Here is a 19,218-nt window from a genome sequence, read left to right on the forward strand (position 1 = left end):
TTGCCAGGTACTTGTGATCTAGATTGGCCACTATGGGGAAACAGGATACTGGGCTTCATGGAACTTCGGTCTGTCCCAGTATGGAAATACTTATGTACTTATAAATATATAAATATGGTTACCATAGATATGTATAATAACTGACCTTGCTTGGCTGCTTGAAAGCGACATTTGCATTGGGAGGAACATCCACTTTGGAGAAGTCCCTGTAAAAGCAGAATATAGTCTAAACATTATCTTGTTAACATGACAAGTACATTTTCACTCTATCGTCTGTCTGATTTCTCTGATAGCTCTGTTAAATATCATGGTACTATATATTTGCCAAAATATTTTGCAACTCAAACTTTTCATTAACATTAAATATAAATATTTTTACATTCATAAAATGTTTCAGTCATGCACATTTTCTTTCAATTACCAAGAATTCATTATTCTACCCACCATGAGCATAACTTTAACATAAGCCCAACTGCCACTAAGAAAGGATTTTATTTTTTACATTAGAAATATTTATTTCACAAATCCAAATCTAAGGGGCTCGATATTCAAACAGAGTTATATGTCCACCAGTCACTGGTGAATAGACAGTTCTGCTCTCTGTGAATTTTTAGCCACTGTATAGATAGTATTGAACCAAACACCCTCTAACTGGCTCGTTACTATCCATACAGTGAAAGAGCAGAGGTAGGGTGATGCTATGAAATTATCCACATAGTGACAATGTTCAGCCCAAATTTGGATAAGCTACACATTTACTTTAGATCTTCAGAACAGCAAGCCTAAAATAAACATATAAAAGGCAATTCTAAAAACTAGACAAGGGGTAGACAATCCCAGTCCTCAAGGGCCACGACCCAGTTGAATTTACAGGATTTCTAAAATGTATAATCCATGAGATCTATTTGCATACAATGGAGGGTAGTGCATGCAAAGGAGGAATTAGGTCTTAACTGCTAATTTACTTTCCATAAGTCACTCCAGACCATGCCCTATGAGTGGGTATATGTCCTCCAACCAGCAGATGTGGAAAATAAGACAAACTGTGAATTGGATATACTTGGTGCTGTAGAGCCCTGTATCCCTCCATATTTCTATTGACAAAGCATCCGAAAAGAACAACGGTACAATGGAATAACAGACCCCCCTAAATAGCCCCATGGGGAACTGAAACAACCAGGAACCAAGTCCTGCGGTACAAAAGTACTCTGCCAAGTTAGTCTGGTTGGCTTATGTCTCTCTTGGAGCATCTTCTCATGTTTGATTTGCCTTTTTTTTTTTTTTTTTAGCTGAGACCCCCACAGGGTCCTCTAGAAGCCAGCCGGCTTCCACCTCCTGCTAGTCTTCCAGTAGTAAAATCCTGCAGCCCAACACACCACAAAACAGTTGAGACATAGTAGGGAGGGAACGGGCATGGTCTGGGCAACTAAAGGAAAGTAAATTAGCAGGTAAGACCTAATTTCTCCTTCCTTAGCGTCAGCTACAGACCATGCCCTATGAGTGGGAAGTACCAGAGCAGTACTCACTGAGGGCGGGACACAGCTAACCCTCGCTCAAGAACTGCTGTCCCAAAGGCAGCCTCTCCCCAAGCTTGGATATCTGAACAATAGTGCTTGACGAAAGAATGCAGGGACGACCAATTAGCCACCCTGGAAATGTATGCAACTGGAATCAACGTGTGCTCTGCCCTTGAGATTGCCTGCGCCCAGGTAGCAAGCACATGCAGACCCCAAGGAGCACTCCTGCACCCTAGCAAACAGGCAGAGAAGATTGCCTCCCACAGCCACCTGGATATCATCTGCACATTCTCCTTTCCGGCTATGTGAGCAACTGACTGCGCACTCCACCCTGACAATTTACGTAGGTCATCACCGTTGCATTGTCAGACAGAACCCTCACAGACTCATCCTCCAGTAGAGACTGGAACAACAGCAGAGTCAGTTATATGGCTCTGGTTTCCAACAGATTGATGGAACAACGCACCTCCTCTTGGGACCAAAATCCCTCAGTCACTTGACCCTGACAGTGGGCTCCACAGCCCAGGAGACTGGCATCGGTCACCACCACTGTTCACCGCAGCAGATTAAGTCGAATCCCCTTGGACAGGTTGGGAGGATGAAGCCACCATCGGAGACTGCCCCTCCAACTACCGCCCCATCTCTCTCCTCCCCTTCCTCTCCAAAATACTTGAACGCGCCATCCACAGTCGCTGCATTGATTTTCTCTCCTCTCATGCCATCCTAGATCCACTTCAATCCGGCTTTCGCCCCCTACACTCGACAGAAACAGCTCTCTCTAAAGTCTGCAACGACCTGCTCCTCGCCAAATCCAGAAGCCACTATTCCATCCTCATCCTCCTCGATCTATCCGCTGCATTTGACACTGTCAATCATGACTTGCTTCTTGCCACATTGTCCTCTTTTGGGTTCCAAGGCTCTGTCCTCTCCTGGTTCTCCTCTTATCTCTCCCACCGCAACTTCAGAGTACACTCTCATGGATCCTCCTCCACTCCCATCCCACTATCTGTTGGAGTTCTCCAGGGATCTGTCCTTGGACCCCTTCTCTTCTCAATCTACACCTCCTCCCTAGGCTCACTGATCTCATCTCATGGTTTTCAGTATCATCTTTATGCTGATGACACCCAGCTATATCTCTCCACACCAGACATCACCACGGAGACCCAGGCCAAGGTATCGGCCTGCTTATCCGACATTGCTGCCTGGATGTCCAACCGCCACCTGAAGCTGAACATGTCCAAAACCGAGCTCCTCGTCTTTCCACCCAAACCCACCTCTCCTCTTCCTCCATTCTCTATCTCAATTGATAAAACCCTCATCCTCCCCGTCCCATCTGCCCGCAACCTCGGAGTCATCTTCGACTCCTCCCTCTCCTTCTCTGCGCATATCCAACAGACTGCCAAGACCTGTCGCTTCTTCCTCTTCAACATCAGCAAAATTCGCCCTTTCCTATCTGAGCACACCACACAAACTCTTGTCCAATCTCTCTTTACCTCTCGCCTTGACTACTGCAACTTGCTCCTCACCGGCCTCCCACTTAGCCATCTATCCCCCCTTCAATCCGTCCAGAACGCTGCCGCACGTCTTATATTCCGCCAGAACCGATATACTCACATCACCCCTCTCCTCAAGTCACTTCACTGGCTTCCGATCAGATACCGCATTCAATTCAAGATTCTCCTCCTTACCTACAAATGCACCCGGTCTGCGGCTCCTCACTACCTCTCTACCCTCATCTCCCCCTATGTTCCCGCCCGTAACCTCCGCTCCCAGGACAAATCCCTGCTTTCAGTTCCCTTCTCCACCACTGCCAACTCCAGGCTCCGCTCATTCTGCCTTGCCTCACCTTATGCCTGGAACAATCTTCCTCAACCCCTACGCCAAGCCCCCTCCCTACCCATCTTCAAATCTCTGCTTAAAACTCACCTCTTCAATGCTGCTTTCGGCACCTAACCTTCCGTGAAATATAGTATGCCTTATTAGTTGGACTCTACACTTGTCTTTGACTGTACACTTGTCTCTAGATTGTACACCTGTCTTTTAGATTGTAAGCTCCTTGAGCAGGGACTGTCTTTCTATGTTTAAATTGTACAGCGCTGCGTAACCCTGGTAGTGCTTTAGAAATGTTAAATAGTAGTAGTAGTAGACTGCAATCGCATCTCAAGGACATGGCCAGAGGATTCCACCTGGAGAGAGCTCTGCAAGGAACACAAATGAGCCTTGGCCCACAGGGCCACGTCAACAAGGCTGCCATTGACCCTAGGACCTGAAGATAATTTCTGGCCCTCAGAGACTTACAGTAGAGAAGAGCCTGAACCTGAGCCCGAAGCTTTTGAATCCGCGCCTCCGGGATGTGAACCTAGACTGTGTCAAACCGGACTCTGAGGTACACACCTGAGTCAGCACCAAGCAACTCTTGATCTTGTTGAACTGAAAGACTCCAGCAACTACACTACATGCGCCGTAACCTGACAGCTCTCCTGATAAAAATCTGCCCCAATCAGCCAATTGTCAAGATAGTGGTGAACTGTTGCAGAGCCACTGCCATAAGACCACTACCACCTTGGTAAAAGTACAAGACGCCATCACAAGATCAAAAGGCATTGCACGAAACTGATCATGCCTCCTCAAAACTGTGAAGCAAGTTGATGAGCTTGACAAATCGGGATATGGAGATACACCTTTGTCAAGTCCAAGGCTGTTAGGAACTCCCCCGAATGCATCACAACAATGATGGACCGCAGCATCTCCATCTGGAAACTGGGAATCCGGAGCACCCAACTGATTCCCTTGAGGTCCAAGATGGGACAAAAGGATCTTCTCCTTCTTGGGAACCACACAGTAGATGGAATAATGGCACATTCAAAGCTTGTCCACAGGAACTGGACACACAGCCTGCAATTGCAGCAGGTGTTCAAGGGTATCGTGGACCGCTCCAACCTTGATGCAAGACTGACAAGGGGATTCCAGAAAGCAATCTAGCAGAAGAAACACGAATTCCAGTGTGTACCCCGTGTGAACAACCTCAACGACCCACTGGTCTGATGTAATCTGGGCCCACCTGCAATGGAATTCCCAGCAATCGAGCGCCTACAGCCCCCAAACCTTCATTCTAAAACTTGTCCAGGCACCTTGGAACCCTGACTACAGTCTGTCATGAAACGTCTAGCCATTCACCATACCCCCCAGCCACTTAGAGGATCTATCCTCAGTACAGCTCAGGTCAGCCTGCACCTGCCACTTGTGCTCTACACTAGTACTCTCCTCCCACCGACAGAGTCACAACCACCTCTGGGCAAGTCTCCCGCTCTTAAATTATCCCCAGTGATTTCTAGGTTACTGGGGCCACATTCCCAGTGGTCCCACAGTTCCCAGAAAGCACTCACAGACCCAACACACAAACCACCAGGATTCTTCTTTATCAGTCCAGAGAGGCAGAACGAACAAACAAATGTGTTTACTCTCAGTGGACAAAAAATGTGCAATTAGCAAACAGTAATAAGTAAATAAAAAATGGATCAATTAGAAAGCTAACTAAACATTTGCATACTTTCTAGAAAGTACCTGGGCAGATCAGGACACATATAGCTGTTCACCAGTTATTAAATATAACTGTTTTTTTACAGGGTTCGGCAAAGAGCTCTCTGTTTCTCTCTTCTTCCGGACTGAAACAACTCAAAACCAGTAAAGTCCAAATGAGATGAGTTCCTGGGACAACAAGATTTCAAATATATACTGCTTCTTAATTCCTCTTTGTGTCAAACTAAAGAAAAAACGCTCAGTTCTCTGTAACAGCTTTACAGCAAAGAAACACCACCTGCTGGCCAAATAGGAGAAATACACTTCAGAACACAATCAATTCAGGAAAATATCCAACACATTTTACAGGCTTAAAACACACTGTTTCTTCACACCATCTCTACCTTCCCAATGGGCACCATAAAAGGACAGCGAACAATGAAAATATCAAGATCATTGAGGAACACCACCTTTACCAGACCAAAAATGATGCAACTCATGCGCTTGGCCTCTAGCTGCCGCAAAGCCCCAACTCACCCCCTGACGGCAATCTTCTGGCAAGAGCAGCAACTTCGTCTACCTGAGGCTCCTAACCAACTTATCCAGTTCCTCACTGAACAACAATTCCCATGAAAGGGAAACTTACTCAATGGAAAGATGCATCCAGCTACTAGCCCTGAAACCACAACGAGCGCCTGGCTGATACTCCTAATGCCATTGACTTCGCCAAAGCCCAGAGCAAGTCATAAAAGGTATCCGCTAAAAACACAGACCGCATTTCCAACTTAGCAACCTCCCAGGTCCACCGGCAAGAAGTCACCTGATGACCTGTCCAAGACCTTCTCCACTCATCAGAAGTATGCCCTTGCTAACAGTTCGTAGAGCCTAACAGCGAAGATGACTCAAAAAATAACAATGGACGATGCTCCAGAAGAAAAAATGTTTATTAAGGACTCGACACAGCTGTGTTTCAGCCGACTAGGCCCGCATCAGGAGTCTCTTGTGTTCACTAAGACCATCCACTAAGGATATTTGTTGTCGTCAGTGTAATGATGCAACAGGTTAAAGCGCTCTGTGCGCCAAAGTCAAATAAAAGCTTTTGTAGACAATGACTTTAGGAGTAAACCCGCAGTATGAAAGCCACCCGAGTTTAACATCCCCAGGGCACCAGAGAACCCCCGCAGGCCTCAGCCCCTGCCAGTAACCAGAAGCACAGATCCAATAGCAAGGAAGGTACAAATATAGAAATATATAGTTTTTGTTTTTTTTTTTTTAGTTTTTGTTTTTAAGGAAGGAAGGAAACAGATCAGAACCCAAAAAAATAAAAACAAACCAGCTGGAGACTGAGAATGCCGAGTCTAGTTAGGGATGTGAAGGGTACTTTATTGGCTCACTTAGGAAAAAAATTTGAATACTCAGTCTCCACCTGCTAGTAGGCGTGCACAAACCATCAGTCTCTGGGTCGGTCCAGAGGGACACTAAGGAGGGGCTCAATTGGGCGCCCCCCAAAAAATGTGAACTATGTATTTATATATTTAAACATTTCTACACCAAAAGCTTCTCAGCACTTAACAGATTGGGCGCCATTTATAGAACAGCATTTAGCACCAGGATCCACGCCCAACTTCGGATGCAAGGATTTACATCAACAGAACCCTGGTGTAAATCCTTGCGCCTAAAATAGGCACAGATCCCCCAAATTCTATAACACTGCACACAAATCCTAGAAACTCCCCTGACTCGCCCATGCCCCTCCCAGGGTCATGCTCCTTTTCAGATCCACATGGGAAAATATATGCACACATCTTTTTAGAATAGCGACTATAATTGATTGTTAGCCCCCAATTATTGGCGCTAATTGGCTCATTAAATTGCATGCACAAATGGGAACGCACCCAAATTTGCATGCTCAAATATAGAATTAGGGAGTAAGTGTACACCTTCCCGCAAAAAGTGCCACTTGGGCACTTAAGCGCTACTCTACAAGGATACACGTAAGAGGCATAATGGGGAAATGCAAAGGGGGTGTACATGGGCACATCTTCCAGTTATGCATGTCCCTGCCACATTTATGAGACCGTAGTTATGCCAGGTCTACTACCAGTGTAACAGTGGACATGTAAATGTTAGGTGTGCAGATACCAGGTTATGCTAGTATTCCATAATGGAATCTGGGTGCCCAGATGCCATTATAGAGCAGGCTCTCACCATATAGAACTACCTCCAGAGTGGTAACAGGCACCGCATTACACATATATTCAGTAATGCACACTACACATGCAGTGAGGATGAATATATGTATTAATTTAAATGCTTACAAAAGTATTTAAAAGTGCCCACTTTATTTATATATTCAGTAATCAGAATGTTATATATAATACAAGCCGCTGAGCCCATTAAAATGGGCAAGAAAGAGGTCGGAGCAACGCCGGGTGCAGCTGAGCCCCAAATCCAGGAAAGCCGCCCCGGGGGATGGTGGCAGAGGAAAGTGCCCAGGTCACAGCAGCGGCGGCAGCAGCTGACCATACCTGTCGGAGACAGAGTGCGCCTCGGAGCTGCTGTCGGACGGTCCCCGCCCGCCCGGTGCTCGCCGGTCAACGTCGGAACTCAGAAGAGATTTGTGACGTGCCGCACATTGGTCACTCTTCATTTATATAGTAGGATACTATTATGTGTTTGATTACTGTTATACTTATTCTGAAGATACCATATATGTGTGAATAAGTATAACAGTAATCAAAACACATAGTAGTACGTTAATTTAAATGCTGACATTTAAATTAGTGCAGCAGTCACCACCACTGAAAACTGGACTGGTTGTGTGTAGAAATTATAAAACATTATCCATTTTCAGAAGAATGCATTAATTACACATAAATTCAAAACATTAGTGAGGAATACTTTTTCTTAAGTACCTTAACAACAATGCAAGTCCTGCTCTTCCCAAAAGCTGCCATGCAACATGATCGACAGTTCTTTTATCTAGTTCGTATGTCTCTTTCTGACTCAGAACAAACACCAACGGTAAACCAAGTTGTAGATGAACAGATGAAATCTCTTCTGGATTTCCAGTAACCTCTGCCTACAGAGCAATGCAAAGTAAAGTAAAGTTATACCAGTCAAAATGCAAGCATAATGTAGGGGAATAAATATCTCTGTCTGGGAAAATAGGAGACTGGATGACTCAGTAGATTACCATGAAATGGGTCTATTACTACAAGGTCACTGGATTAAATACAGTTTACCTTGACAAATTAGGCCATCCAATAGCTATTCAGTGATCTATGTGAAGCAAATTGCTGCTCTTAGCCTAGTTAGCAGTGGATAGTTCACCCATTAAGGGTACCTCAAGGCAGTGTGAGGGCCAAAAGAACAGAAAACAACTGAGTACAGAAAACAAGGCAATATTTTTTTTATGCATTTCCAAACGTATAAACAAGAAAAATGGTGCACAGAAAGAAACTTATTCAGAAATTAGACTACACTAAGAAATCAAATACAAGAACAGGTAACAAGCTAAACTGAAATGCAGTTACTAGTCCTCAATAGTTCAGATCCCAATGTTAAGTCCTAATGGTTAGTGCAGTGGGCTGAGATCCTGGGGAAACGGGTTAAATTCCCATTGCAGTTCTTTGTGACCCTGGGCAAGTCATATAACCCTCTATTGCCCCAGGTACAAAAACTTAAGATTGTGAGCCACTAGGAACAGAGAAAGTATCTGCATGCAAAATGTACAGCACTGCATATGTCTAGTACCGCTATGGAAATAATATATAGTAGTAGTGGTAGTATGACAGGGACTTTTAGGTAATACAGTTAAATACTACCAAACAAAAAGAAAGTCACAAAAGCCCTGAAACCCAAAGAAAAAAAGAACTAAAAAGCATGGAAGCAGTTCCCACTGACAACCACTTGGATGCCAAGAAGGATATTAAAAGATATACTTAAAAGAGTGAAAGGTAAATATACATTTACTAGGATACTTTGAGAAACTGACTGCCTTTTTTTTTAGTTCCCTTAAAAATATCAGGAAATATACAAATTTTGCAGTTCAAGAATAACTTGTCTCAATGTTTGAAAATAAGTTTAAGTAGCCAATCTTTATCGAGACAATGCAAAAACTACAATCAAAGTAGCCTACATAACTGCCACAGTTTCAGATGTTTCCTAAACAGCTATTGATTCTACCATTGTTTAAAATGACTTCTTGTTGTGGCTGAGAGCTCTGTCTAGCCTGGGGCAAATAATAGACCTTTGTAAGGGAAGGAAATTCTCAGGCACAAGCACTTCTAAAAAGGTATATTTTAAACTTCTCAAGCAGTGGCGTTCCTACGGGGGCTGACACCCGGGGCGGATCGCCGATGCGCCCCGCCCCCCGGAACAGCGCGACGCCCCCCCCAGCGAAAAAACCCCCGATCCCCCGGCAAACCCCCCCCCCGGGTGCACGCCGCTGGGGGGGGGGGGGGGGTGCCGCGCGCCTGCCGGCTCTTCGTTTTCATGCTCCCTCTGCCCCAGAACAGGAAGTAACCTAGCGGCGTGCACCGGGGCGGACCGCCCCCACCTTGGTACGCCACTGTTCTCAAGTGCAGTGGGTCCATGGATTTATTTATTTATTCATTCATTCATTCTAGTACCCACTCTTTTCCAAAAACAGGTATTGGTTCAAAGTGGCTCACAAATTTACAGTTAAATGAAGTTACATTAGTGTTTTTCAGTTACAAAGTATTGTGGAGCATCTCTAGTTTATGTATTTAGTTATAAAATTTTTTTGAAAAGGTAGGTTTTCAGGTATTTTCTGAACTGGAGATAGTGAGTGATGCTTCTTATGGCTTTGGGTATTGAGTTCCACCATTTGGAGCCCAGGTAGCTGAATCCGGCCGAGTAGATGGTTTTGAAGATTATGTTTCTGCAGTTGGGTAGGTGGAAAAGTAGGTAGCCTCTGGTTTCTAGGCTTGCATTTCTTGGGGATAGTTCAATTAGGTCTAGCATATATATTCAGGAGACATTCCAAATAGCATTTTGTAGATGAGGGTGCTTATTTTCAAGAATAGTCTTGCCTTGATTGGCAGCCAGTGTAGTATTAAAAGAAGTGGGGTTGCTTTCTCGTATTTTGATTTTTTTAAATATCAGCCTTGCTGCCATATTTTGGACAGTTTGCAACGATTTTATTGTGTTTTCTTTGCATCCTGCATATGCTGCATTACAGTAGTCTAGTTTTGATAATATTATCGATTGTACTATTAGCGGGAATGATCATCTAGGAAAGTAGTCCCCGATCCTTTGATATATTGCCTTTCTGCGGTAAAACCAAAGCAGTTTACATTTACTATATGTAAGTACTTTTTCTGTCCACAGACATTTGACACCTTGGGAAAATTCAAAATAAGTAGGCTAGATTGCCATTTCACACTGTCCAAAGCTTCCACTCTGAACTGCAATGAAAAAAAAAAATTTTAACGGCAGCATTTTGAAAGGCCTGCAAAGCTTCTACTGACTGCTTTGATTTATCAATCCAAGTCTTAATACAAGCAAATTGTCTATGTGTATTCTCAAACTGTCCTAACATTGTCGCTGAAGAGTTAACTTGGGGCAACAATAATTTGCCAAAGTCAGTCACAGCTTCACAAATTGGCTCAAGTAATTAAATGAGTTCTCACAAAAAGGGAAGCCAGCAGAGAAAGCAGTACATGTAAACTGATATTCAGAGCATCTTTAGATTCAGCAACTCCCATGGACTCACTTGCTGGTACTGTGAAAACTTGCTCCTCCTTTGAATTTCAACACACAGTGCAGAGATCTTCTGGCTTAGTGACTCGACAATCTACTCTTGAGCCTCCCACTCCTGCAACCCTTGCTCTCCAACCCTTACTTCACCCAAGCATGGCATCGCTGGAGAGGTCAGGAATGGCAAGCTTTGAGCGTGTAGCTGTAAAGGGGGTGGTTGTGTCCCACAGCCTCCAAATGCCCTCCCTCACCCAGAACAGGTTGAAGTGGGCTGCCATAAGATCCAACTTCTCTGACCCTGGCACAAGAAATAAAAGAACCTTTTGGGCCCAGAAGAGCAGGCAAACAGGCTCATTTTTGAAAAAGATGGACGTCCAAAAAGTGACATAAATCGGCATTTGGACGTCCATCTCACAGAAACGTCAAAATCGGTATAATCGAAACCGTATTTTGGACATCTTTCCCAGACGTTCGTCGGAAGGACGTCCAAATCTCAAAGGGGAGTATTGGGGGCATGTTCAAGGTGGGACTTGGGCGTTCCTAAGACATGGATGTCTTTGAGCCATAATGGAACAAAGCAAAAACGTCTAGCACTAAAACTTGGACGTTTTGAGCTAGACCTGTTTTTCTTACGAATAAGGCACAAAAAGGTGCCCAAAATGACCAGATGACCACTGGAGGGAATCAGGGATGACCTCTCCTTACTCCCTCAGTGGTCACTAACCCCCTCCCACCCCGAAACATTGTGTTGAAGAACATTACTTGCCAGCCTCTATGCCAGCCTCAGATGTCATACTCAGGTCCATGACAGCAGCATCCAGGTCTCTGGAGTAGTTTAATACACTTCAGACAGGTGGGACCCAGGCCCATACCCCCACTACCTGTTACACTTGTGCAGGAAACTGTGAGCCCTTCAAAACCCACTGTACTCACATGTAGGTGCCCCCTTCACCAGTAAGGGCTATGGTAGTAGTGCACAGTTGGGGGTAGTAGGTTTTGGGGGGGCTCAGCACACAAAGTAAGGGAGCTTTGTACCTGTGAGCATTTTATTAAGTCCACTGCAGTGCCCCCTAGGTTGCCCAATTGCTGTCCTGGCATGTCAGGGGGACCAGTCCCAGTCTACTAAAATCGCTGGCTCCTCCCACGTCCCAATGGCTTGAATTTGGACGTTTTAGACTTGGACGTCTTTTTTCAAAAATGGCCAAAAATCAAAGACGTCCAAATAGCAAAACGTCCAAATCGTGGGATGTCCATGGTATTTTCGAACACGAAAGATGGACGTCCATCTTTTTCGAAAATGACCTTCTCCCCACTTCGGAATTTGGACGTCTTTGTAAAACGTCCAAATTCTGATTTAAACGTTTCTTTCGAAAATGCCCCTCAAAGAGAACCATGCCTAACCTCCTCCTTTCCACTTTCCCATAACAGGTACACTAAGAAGGAAAAGAACTTATGCCAAAGAGGGCTAACGTGGCCACTATCTTGATATCCTCAACCCTTCCTCAACATGACAATGTTAACAGAAAACAAAACAAGCAAATAGGATGACACAGAAGAGAAAGGCAAAGGGTTTGCACAGACAAAAGAGCAGACAACAGATTAAACAGAGAGGACACTAAGGAACACAACTGCTGATTGATGAATACAGCATTTTTATTTTTATCTTTATTTTCAGCACTTGATATACTGCAAGTGATCCCTGAGGTGACAATGAGGGGTATAATCGAAAGGGGCGCCCAAGTTTTCCTGAGGAAGTCCTTGCAGGATGTCCCCGCGATGGGGCGGGGAAACCCGTATTATCGAAACAAGATAGGCATCCATCATTCGTTTCGATAATATGGTCGGGAACGCCCAAATCTCAACATTTAGGTCGACCTTAGAGATGGTCGTCCTAGAAGTACAAATAAACACGATAAAAGATCTCACTAGTATGAGAAGAAAAATTGAAAATTTAGAGAATGCTCAAAGGTCTAATAATTTGAGATTTTTGAATTTCCCGAGGACGGTGACAACTATTCCAAGGGAAATGCTACATAGATACCTCAAAGAAATACTGGGATTTACAGATAACAACATTCCTCCTATAGAGCAAGTTTATTACTTACCAATAAAAATTTCTGAAACCTCAGTACAACAAACTGATCAACCTTTGGACGTCTCTGCTATATTAGAAGCTTCAACAACAGACTTAACATCAGCAACTCTGTTAGTAACATTGGCATTATCGTTAGATAAAGCCTTGATTATAAAAAAGTTTTTTAGAAATAGAGAGAAAACTTTCTTGGGTTTCAATGTCCGTATATTTCCTGATGTGTCTAGAGACACTCAAAAAAAACGAAGACAATTTCTCTTGTGAAAGCCAGGTGTTCTCCAGTTAGGAGCTACATTTCTTTTACGTTATCCTTGCAAGTGTATAATTTGTTATCAGTCGGTTAAGTATGTTTTTTTTTTAATCTATACAGCTTTCTGAATTTATCTCAGCTAGGTCTTAGAGGTTAAGCACTGAATTTGTAAATGGATACCAAAGCGACCTGTCTTAATTTCTTATTGTAATAATTGGTAAAATCTCCGCATTGTTAATCTTGGATCTAATATGGTGGACTAGAGTGTACTTTGTTAAATATTTTGCTTTCTTTATTTAAAAATGTTTTATTTCAGACAAATGTACCTTTACTGTTTCAAGTGTAATACTTGTTTAAAAGTTGAAACTAATAAATATAAAATAAAAAAAAAGAGATGGTCGTCCTTAGAGACGGTCGTCCCCGATTTTCGGCGATAATGGAAACCGAGGACGACCATCTCAGAAACGACCAAATCCAAGCCATTTGGTCGTGTGAGGAGCCAGCATTCGTAGTGCACTAGTCCCCCTGACATGCCAGGACACCAACTGGGCACCCTAGGGGGCACTGCAGTGGACTTCAGAAAACCTCCCAGGTGCATTGCTCCCTTACCTTGTGTGCTGAGCCCCCAACCCCCCCCCCCCCAAACCCACTCCCCACAACTGTACACCACCACCATAGCCCTTAGGGATGAAGGGGGACACCTAGATGTGGGTACAGTGGGTTTCTGGTGGGTTTTGGAGGGCTCACATTTACCACCACAAGTGTAACAGGTAGAGGGGGGATGGGTCTGGATCCGCCTGCCTGATGTGCACTGTAGTACCCACTAAAACTGCTCCAGGGACCTGCATACTGCTGTGTGTCATGGAGCTGGGTATGATATCTGAGGCTGGCATAGAGGCTGGAAAAAATATTTAAAAAAAAACTTTTTGAGGGTGGGAGAGGGTTAGTGACCACTGGGGGAGTAAGGGGAGGTCATCCCCGATTCCCTCCGTGGTCACCTGGTCATTTAGGGCACATTTTTGTGGCTTGGTCGTAAAAAAAAAAAAAAAGACCAAGTAAAGTCGTCCAAGTGTTCGTCAGGGACGCCCTTCTTTTTCCATTATCAGTTGAGGACGCCCATGTGTTAAGCACGCCCCAGTCCCGCCTTTGCTACGCCTTCGACACGCCCCCGTGAACTTGGTCGTCCCCGCGACGGAAAGCAGTTGAGGACGCACAAAATCGGCTTTCGATTATGCCGATTTGGGCGACCCTGTGTCGAAAGATGGGCGTCCTTCTCTTTCGAAAATAAGCCTGTATGCGGTTTACAATTTCTATTGACAGGTACTTTACACTGTTCCTAATGGGCTCACAATCTAAACTATATATTATACCTGGGGCAATGGAGGGCTAAGGGGTCCTTTTACTAAGCCACGGCAAAAAGTGGCCTGCAGTATTGTGGGCAGAAGGTTTTGGTGCGCTGGGTCAGATTTTACCACATCTGAGGAAAAGGGCTTTTTTCCGATGGGCCAGGAAAAGGGCCTGCAGTAAAACTGAAACAGCCTGAGCCCTTAATGCCACCCATCTAGCGGTAAGGGCTCAGGCGCTACATACGCGGGACCGATCAGCGTGCGTCAACTACCGATTAATGCCGCATGCAGTAGGAAATAAAATCATTTGTCCTGGTGGTAAGAGCGCATGCCAAATCTTAAATTACCGCCGGGGGGGAGGGGCGCGCTAGCCTGGCGATAGTCTCATTTTAGCATGTGCTGCATGCGCGTAGCGTCTACTGCGCCTTTGTAAAAGGGCCCCTAAGTGACTTACCTAGGGTCACACAGAGCTGCAGAGGGAATTGAACCTGGTTCCCCAGGATCTCAACCCATTGCCGACCTTCAGGCAGCACTGGGCGTCAAACCCAGTTCCCCAACCCACTGAACTAACCATTAGGCCACTCTTCGACTCCACAGCATGCCAATTTGTAATACATTCAAATTAATCCATTTACATATAATGTCTCCTCCTGCCATTTTTGACAGGCACTTGCTCTAGTAAATACAACACTTCTTGGTCCCATTTGTCTCCCTCCCTCACCCAAACAGGAGTTGTCCCTCCTCCTGGAATCCCCCATGCCTCCCCCCCTCACCCATAGGCCCCTCTGATGGTATAGTGTGTAGTTGGGGCAGGAGTGGTCCCCAGTTACTCCTACCCATTCTGACTCTGCTCTCAAAATGGCTGCTGCAACTGGGGCATCACTCCTACCCTGGGTGGGAAGATACTCTTTGTATTCATTTTTTTGTTGCTGTACTGCAATTGAAAGTAATGCACTTATGATCTCGCACAGTAGTTTATATGGTAAACAGAGTGTTCACAATAAATGCTTATAATACAAAGTTTTAATTAGAATTCAAGTCTGTAAATTTGGGATAACCTCCTTAGGAATTAGCCTATGGAGTTATGATTTCAGTTGTCACTCCAAGAGTAGCTCAAAGTCAGCCACTGTAAAAGTACCGTGGCTTTTTGTTTCAGTTTTTACTCGTTGTGGTCTATGTGTGTGGAGGCTATTTTGCTTGGAAGTAAAATACAGTCTTTCATTATTTAAATTATTACATTCTGGCATGGATACTGTGGGGCTCATTTTCAAAAGAGAAAAAAAAGTCTCAAAAATTGCATTTGGACGTTTTTCTCTGAAAAACGTCCAAGTTACAATTTTCAGAACTTGGACTTGAGACATTTTTTTCTGCAGTACGTCTAAGGATTTGGGTGTTCCCAAAACGTGGGTGTTTCTCTGCCGTAATGGAACAAAGCAAAAATGTCCAAGACTAAAAGTTAGATTTTTGGTCTAGACCTGTTTCAATCACTCCTCAGTCACAAAAAGGTGCCATAACTGACCAGATGACACCCCCCCTTACTCCCCCACTGGTCACTGACTCCCTTCCACCCCCAAAAGATGTGAATGACACAGTACATACTAGCCTCTATGACAGCTTCAGATATTATATTGATAAAAGTTTCTTATTTTTCAAAGACATAATTAGTCCATATCTGAGGATGAAATTTTGCAGGATTAAGCAGTTGATATCCCTCTATCTTGTGGTGTAAATAAGATACCTTTCCGCTCAGCGGATCACAAATTTTGTCTCCAAATCTAAATAAGTTGAGCTTCTAAAAACATTCTTACACTTACCACAAGTGGAGCCTCCATTAGTTTGAAATATCTGTGAATGTTCAGTGTGGTCAGCGGTTGTTCCATTAATGTTCTCCTACATTGCTGGCTCGTATCTGTAACCATGTTACAGTGGCAGAAAAAGAGTCTGGCAGAAAACTTACTGGATTCTTCAAAGCTTTAAAATAAAAATACAAAGATGATAATTTGCAACTATGCCACCATGTATGATGAATAATCCCACCTACTCTTCAACTTTATTATACTCGCACTCTCTGAATCTCTCTCTGAACCCCTTGCTGGACTCTCTGGACATTCACTGGACTCCTCATCTGCACCAAAGATAAGACTTTCTCCATGTTCCACTCCCATCCAATCTGCAAATAGAGACTTCTCTTCCAGCAAAGGTCACCATCAAACTACAGTTACAAGACCTCCTTCACCATTCCAACCAACAGCAGAAACAAGAAAGAATACATCTGAGCCTTGATCAGAGACCACACTGATCCAGCATAATTAATAAATCAGGCTTTCTAGCAATATTTATCTTGTGGCACATTTCCCTTGTATAAGATCCCTAAACTTAGTGCTAAAATTAATGCATTAGCCATAAAGTGTTGTAAATAAATCTGTTCTGTACCTGACAATAAGAATCTAGTCATTCCTGAATGTTCTGAGTATATTTCCTTAAACATTGTACAGTGCTCTTGAATAATTAAAAACAAATATATATTTCAAAGGAGCATGTGCAAAGGCTGACAAAACCTACTCCCTGCCAGACACTCCACTCTCAACACCATCACAGACCACCCTCCACTATTTAACAACTCCTCAGCTCATACCAGGGGGGGAGAAGAAGTGATCTTCAATTGCTCCTGCTCTGCCTAGTGCCAGGATTCAAAATGGCACCTCAGACCTTAACAACAGTCTCTAGGGATCAAGCTGCCAAATGAGGATGTGTCTGGCAAAATAGGGCTAAATATCTTTCCCCCTTCTCCCAGCAATCAAAACCCTCTCTCCCCTCTATTGCTATCTTCTTTCTCTTGAGGCCTCTCACCCTTTCTTCCTCTCCTGAACATCCACCACATCTCCCTGATCATCTTAAACCCTCTCCTTTTGAGTTCAATGCACTCTCTCCCAGTGCAGTGAGAGGCACCACTTTTGAAAGGCACTTCCCACTAATGAGCAGGGGTACTGGAGGCACATGAAATATCCTCACTGGAAACTGCAAAATAGTAACATAACGTATCCAAAACAATAAACAGATGAGGTCTCATTACTTTAAGGTGGAAAGGGAAGTGAAGAGGCGTTGGTTAAGATGAAAAGCTGCAAGGGGGAAGATATTAGAAAGTAAGGAAAAAGGGGTGGGGACAGATTAAAAGAGATGGAGGGAAGAGAAAGATAGAGAAGGAAAAAAATTCAACAAGTGATCTTCCCTGACAGGATAATTTTTCTAAACTCATTATTGATCAAACTGAAAGAGGAGGTGCTCTGGTTCTCTCTTCCCTTTATCCTGAAATTAAAATATCAAATTGTAGGTATAAAATAGTCTGCTGTATCACATATTTCACTAAAACATACCCCAAATTTTCCAACATAGCAACCTCTGTAGTTAAAACAAACTTGTACTGAGCACCATACACAAAAGCAGCTTCCATTACTGCTCTATGCTCTGAAAGAAATAAAATAAAAAAAACAAATTAGTAATATCTTACTATTACACCTTCTCCCTCCCCGAGTATTTTTAGTTCTAGAAATAGTTAAATATGAACGTTTAAAATATTTATAACAAAGAACAGCTTTACCTCAAATTGCCAGATGACACCCATAAAGTATTTCCAAAAGTTTAAGTGCGTAGTATATTGACTGGTCATTTAAAAACTAGACAATTTCCCCAGAGGTCTGAAGAAATCTAATACTGTTTCATTTTGCTCAGTTTAATACTTAGTTTTGATATCCATCTGAAATTCAACTTCTTAGAACCATGAAGCTCGGAAGTAGTAATAAAAAGCACTTGCAGCCCCTTAAAAGTGGAGGTGTTCTGGTAACATACTTTCTTCCATCAACACTCCCGGTAATTGATCAAAGGCTGAAACTAGAAGTCATACTAAAAGGAAGACACAATTTAACTCAGATCTCAGTAGTGCTAGTAAGAAAAAAAAAAACCCAGAAATGAAAATGTCTATGTAAGTTCAACAAGAAGGGTTATTCACTCACTGATGAACAGTCTCCTTTTTTTCTCCCCAAATGTAGCTGCCTCACCACAGATGAGCAATACTGTCTTAAGGTTAAGAATACTGACATCCAATAGCATGCATCATATCTATATCCTAGAAAATGAATTGGATGCCAGCTTTAAAGAATACATTCTTGAAAATCCCCAAAGCCACAAAACACGTTCAGTGATACACAAAAATAAATCCGTGCTGATGGCAATTTACTTAGGAAAGAAATGGGCACATGTAAGCTTTACTTCTACATTTCCTTCCTTTCTCTCAGAACAGGCAGATTTTGAAAGCAATGATTGTGTGAAATTCTGAACCTGAAGACATGCACGTTTTAAAACCCTATTGAGGACCCATTACTTTCAACTAGCTTTCAATTGTCTTCTCGATTGAGCGCTTTGTTGTCCACCCTGTTATATAGTCCAAGTGCAGCCCGTCTACTTATAATTTTAACTGTAGCGTTTTTATTGTATTATTGAAGCACGTGTTGAATGTGTCTTTCCCATCCTAAAATGGAGTTATTTTCTTTACTATATTCTTATTATTGTTATTGTAAAGTGCTTTGACCTCCTTAGAAAAGGCAGTATATCAAGTACCAATTAAAAAATTTAGCTCTGGAGATCGCCTGTTGGCGCTGTGAGGGGGAAAGGCGATGGGACATGATGCTGCTTTTCTGAGGTTACAATCAAAGTGATTTACATATTATATACAGGTACTTATTTTGTACCTTGGGCAACAGAGGGTTAGGTGAC

The 19,218-nt window shown here is 43.4% G+C and overlaps 1 protein-coding gene across 1 annotated transcript in view; it reads right to left on the reverse strand.

Annotated features, from left to right (window-relative positions):
• The window catches only part of TXNDC16 (thioredoxin domain containing 16), a 196,347-nt gene that overhangs the window by 93,713 nt on the left and 83,416 nt on the right, over window positions 1–19,218 (reverse strand). The window contains exons 8-11 of the mRNA XM_030215380.1: window positions 17,823–17,913; window positions 16,263–16,419; window positions 7,952–8,118; window positions 146–206 (exon numbers count right to left, since the gene is read on the reverse strand). Coding sequence (XP_030071240.1) covers window positions 146–206; window positions 7,952–8,118; window positions 16,263–16,419; window positions 17,823–17,913 — 476 coding nt within the window. The remainder of the gene's footprint in view (window positions 1–145; window positions 207–7,951; window positions 8,119–16,262; window positions 16,420–17,822; window positions 17,914–19,218) is intronic.

The sequence above is a fragment of the Microcaecilia unicolor genome, chromosome 9 (genome assembly GCF_901765095.1).
Source record: "Microcaecilia unicolor chromosome 9, aMicUni1.1, whole genome shotgun sequence".
NCBI lineage: Eukaryota > Metazoa > Chordata > Amphibia > Gymnophiona > Siphonopidae > Microcaecilia > Microcaecilia unicolor.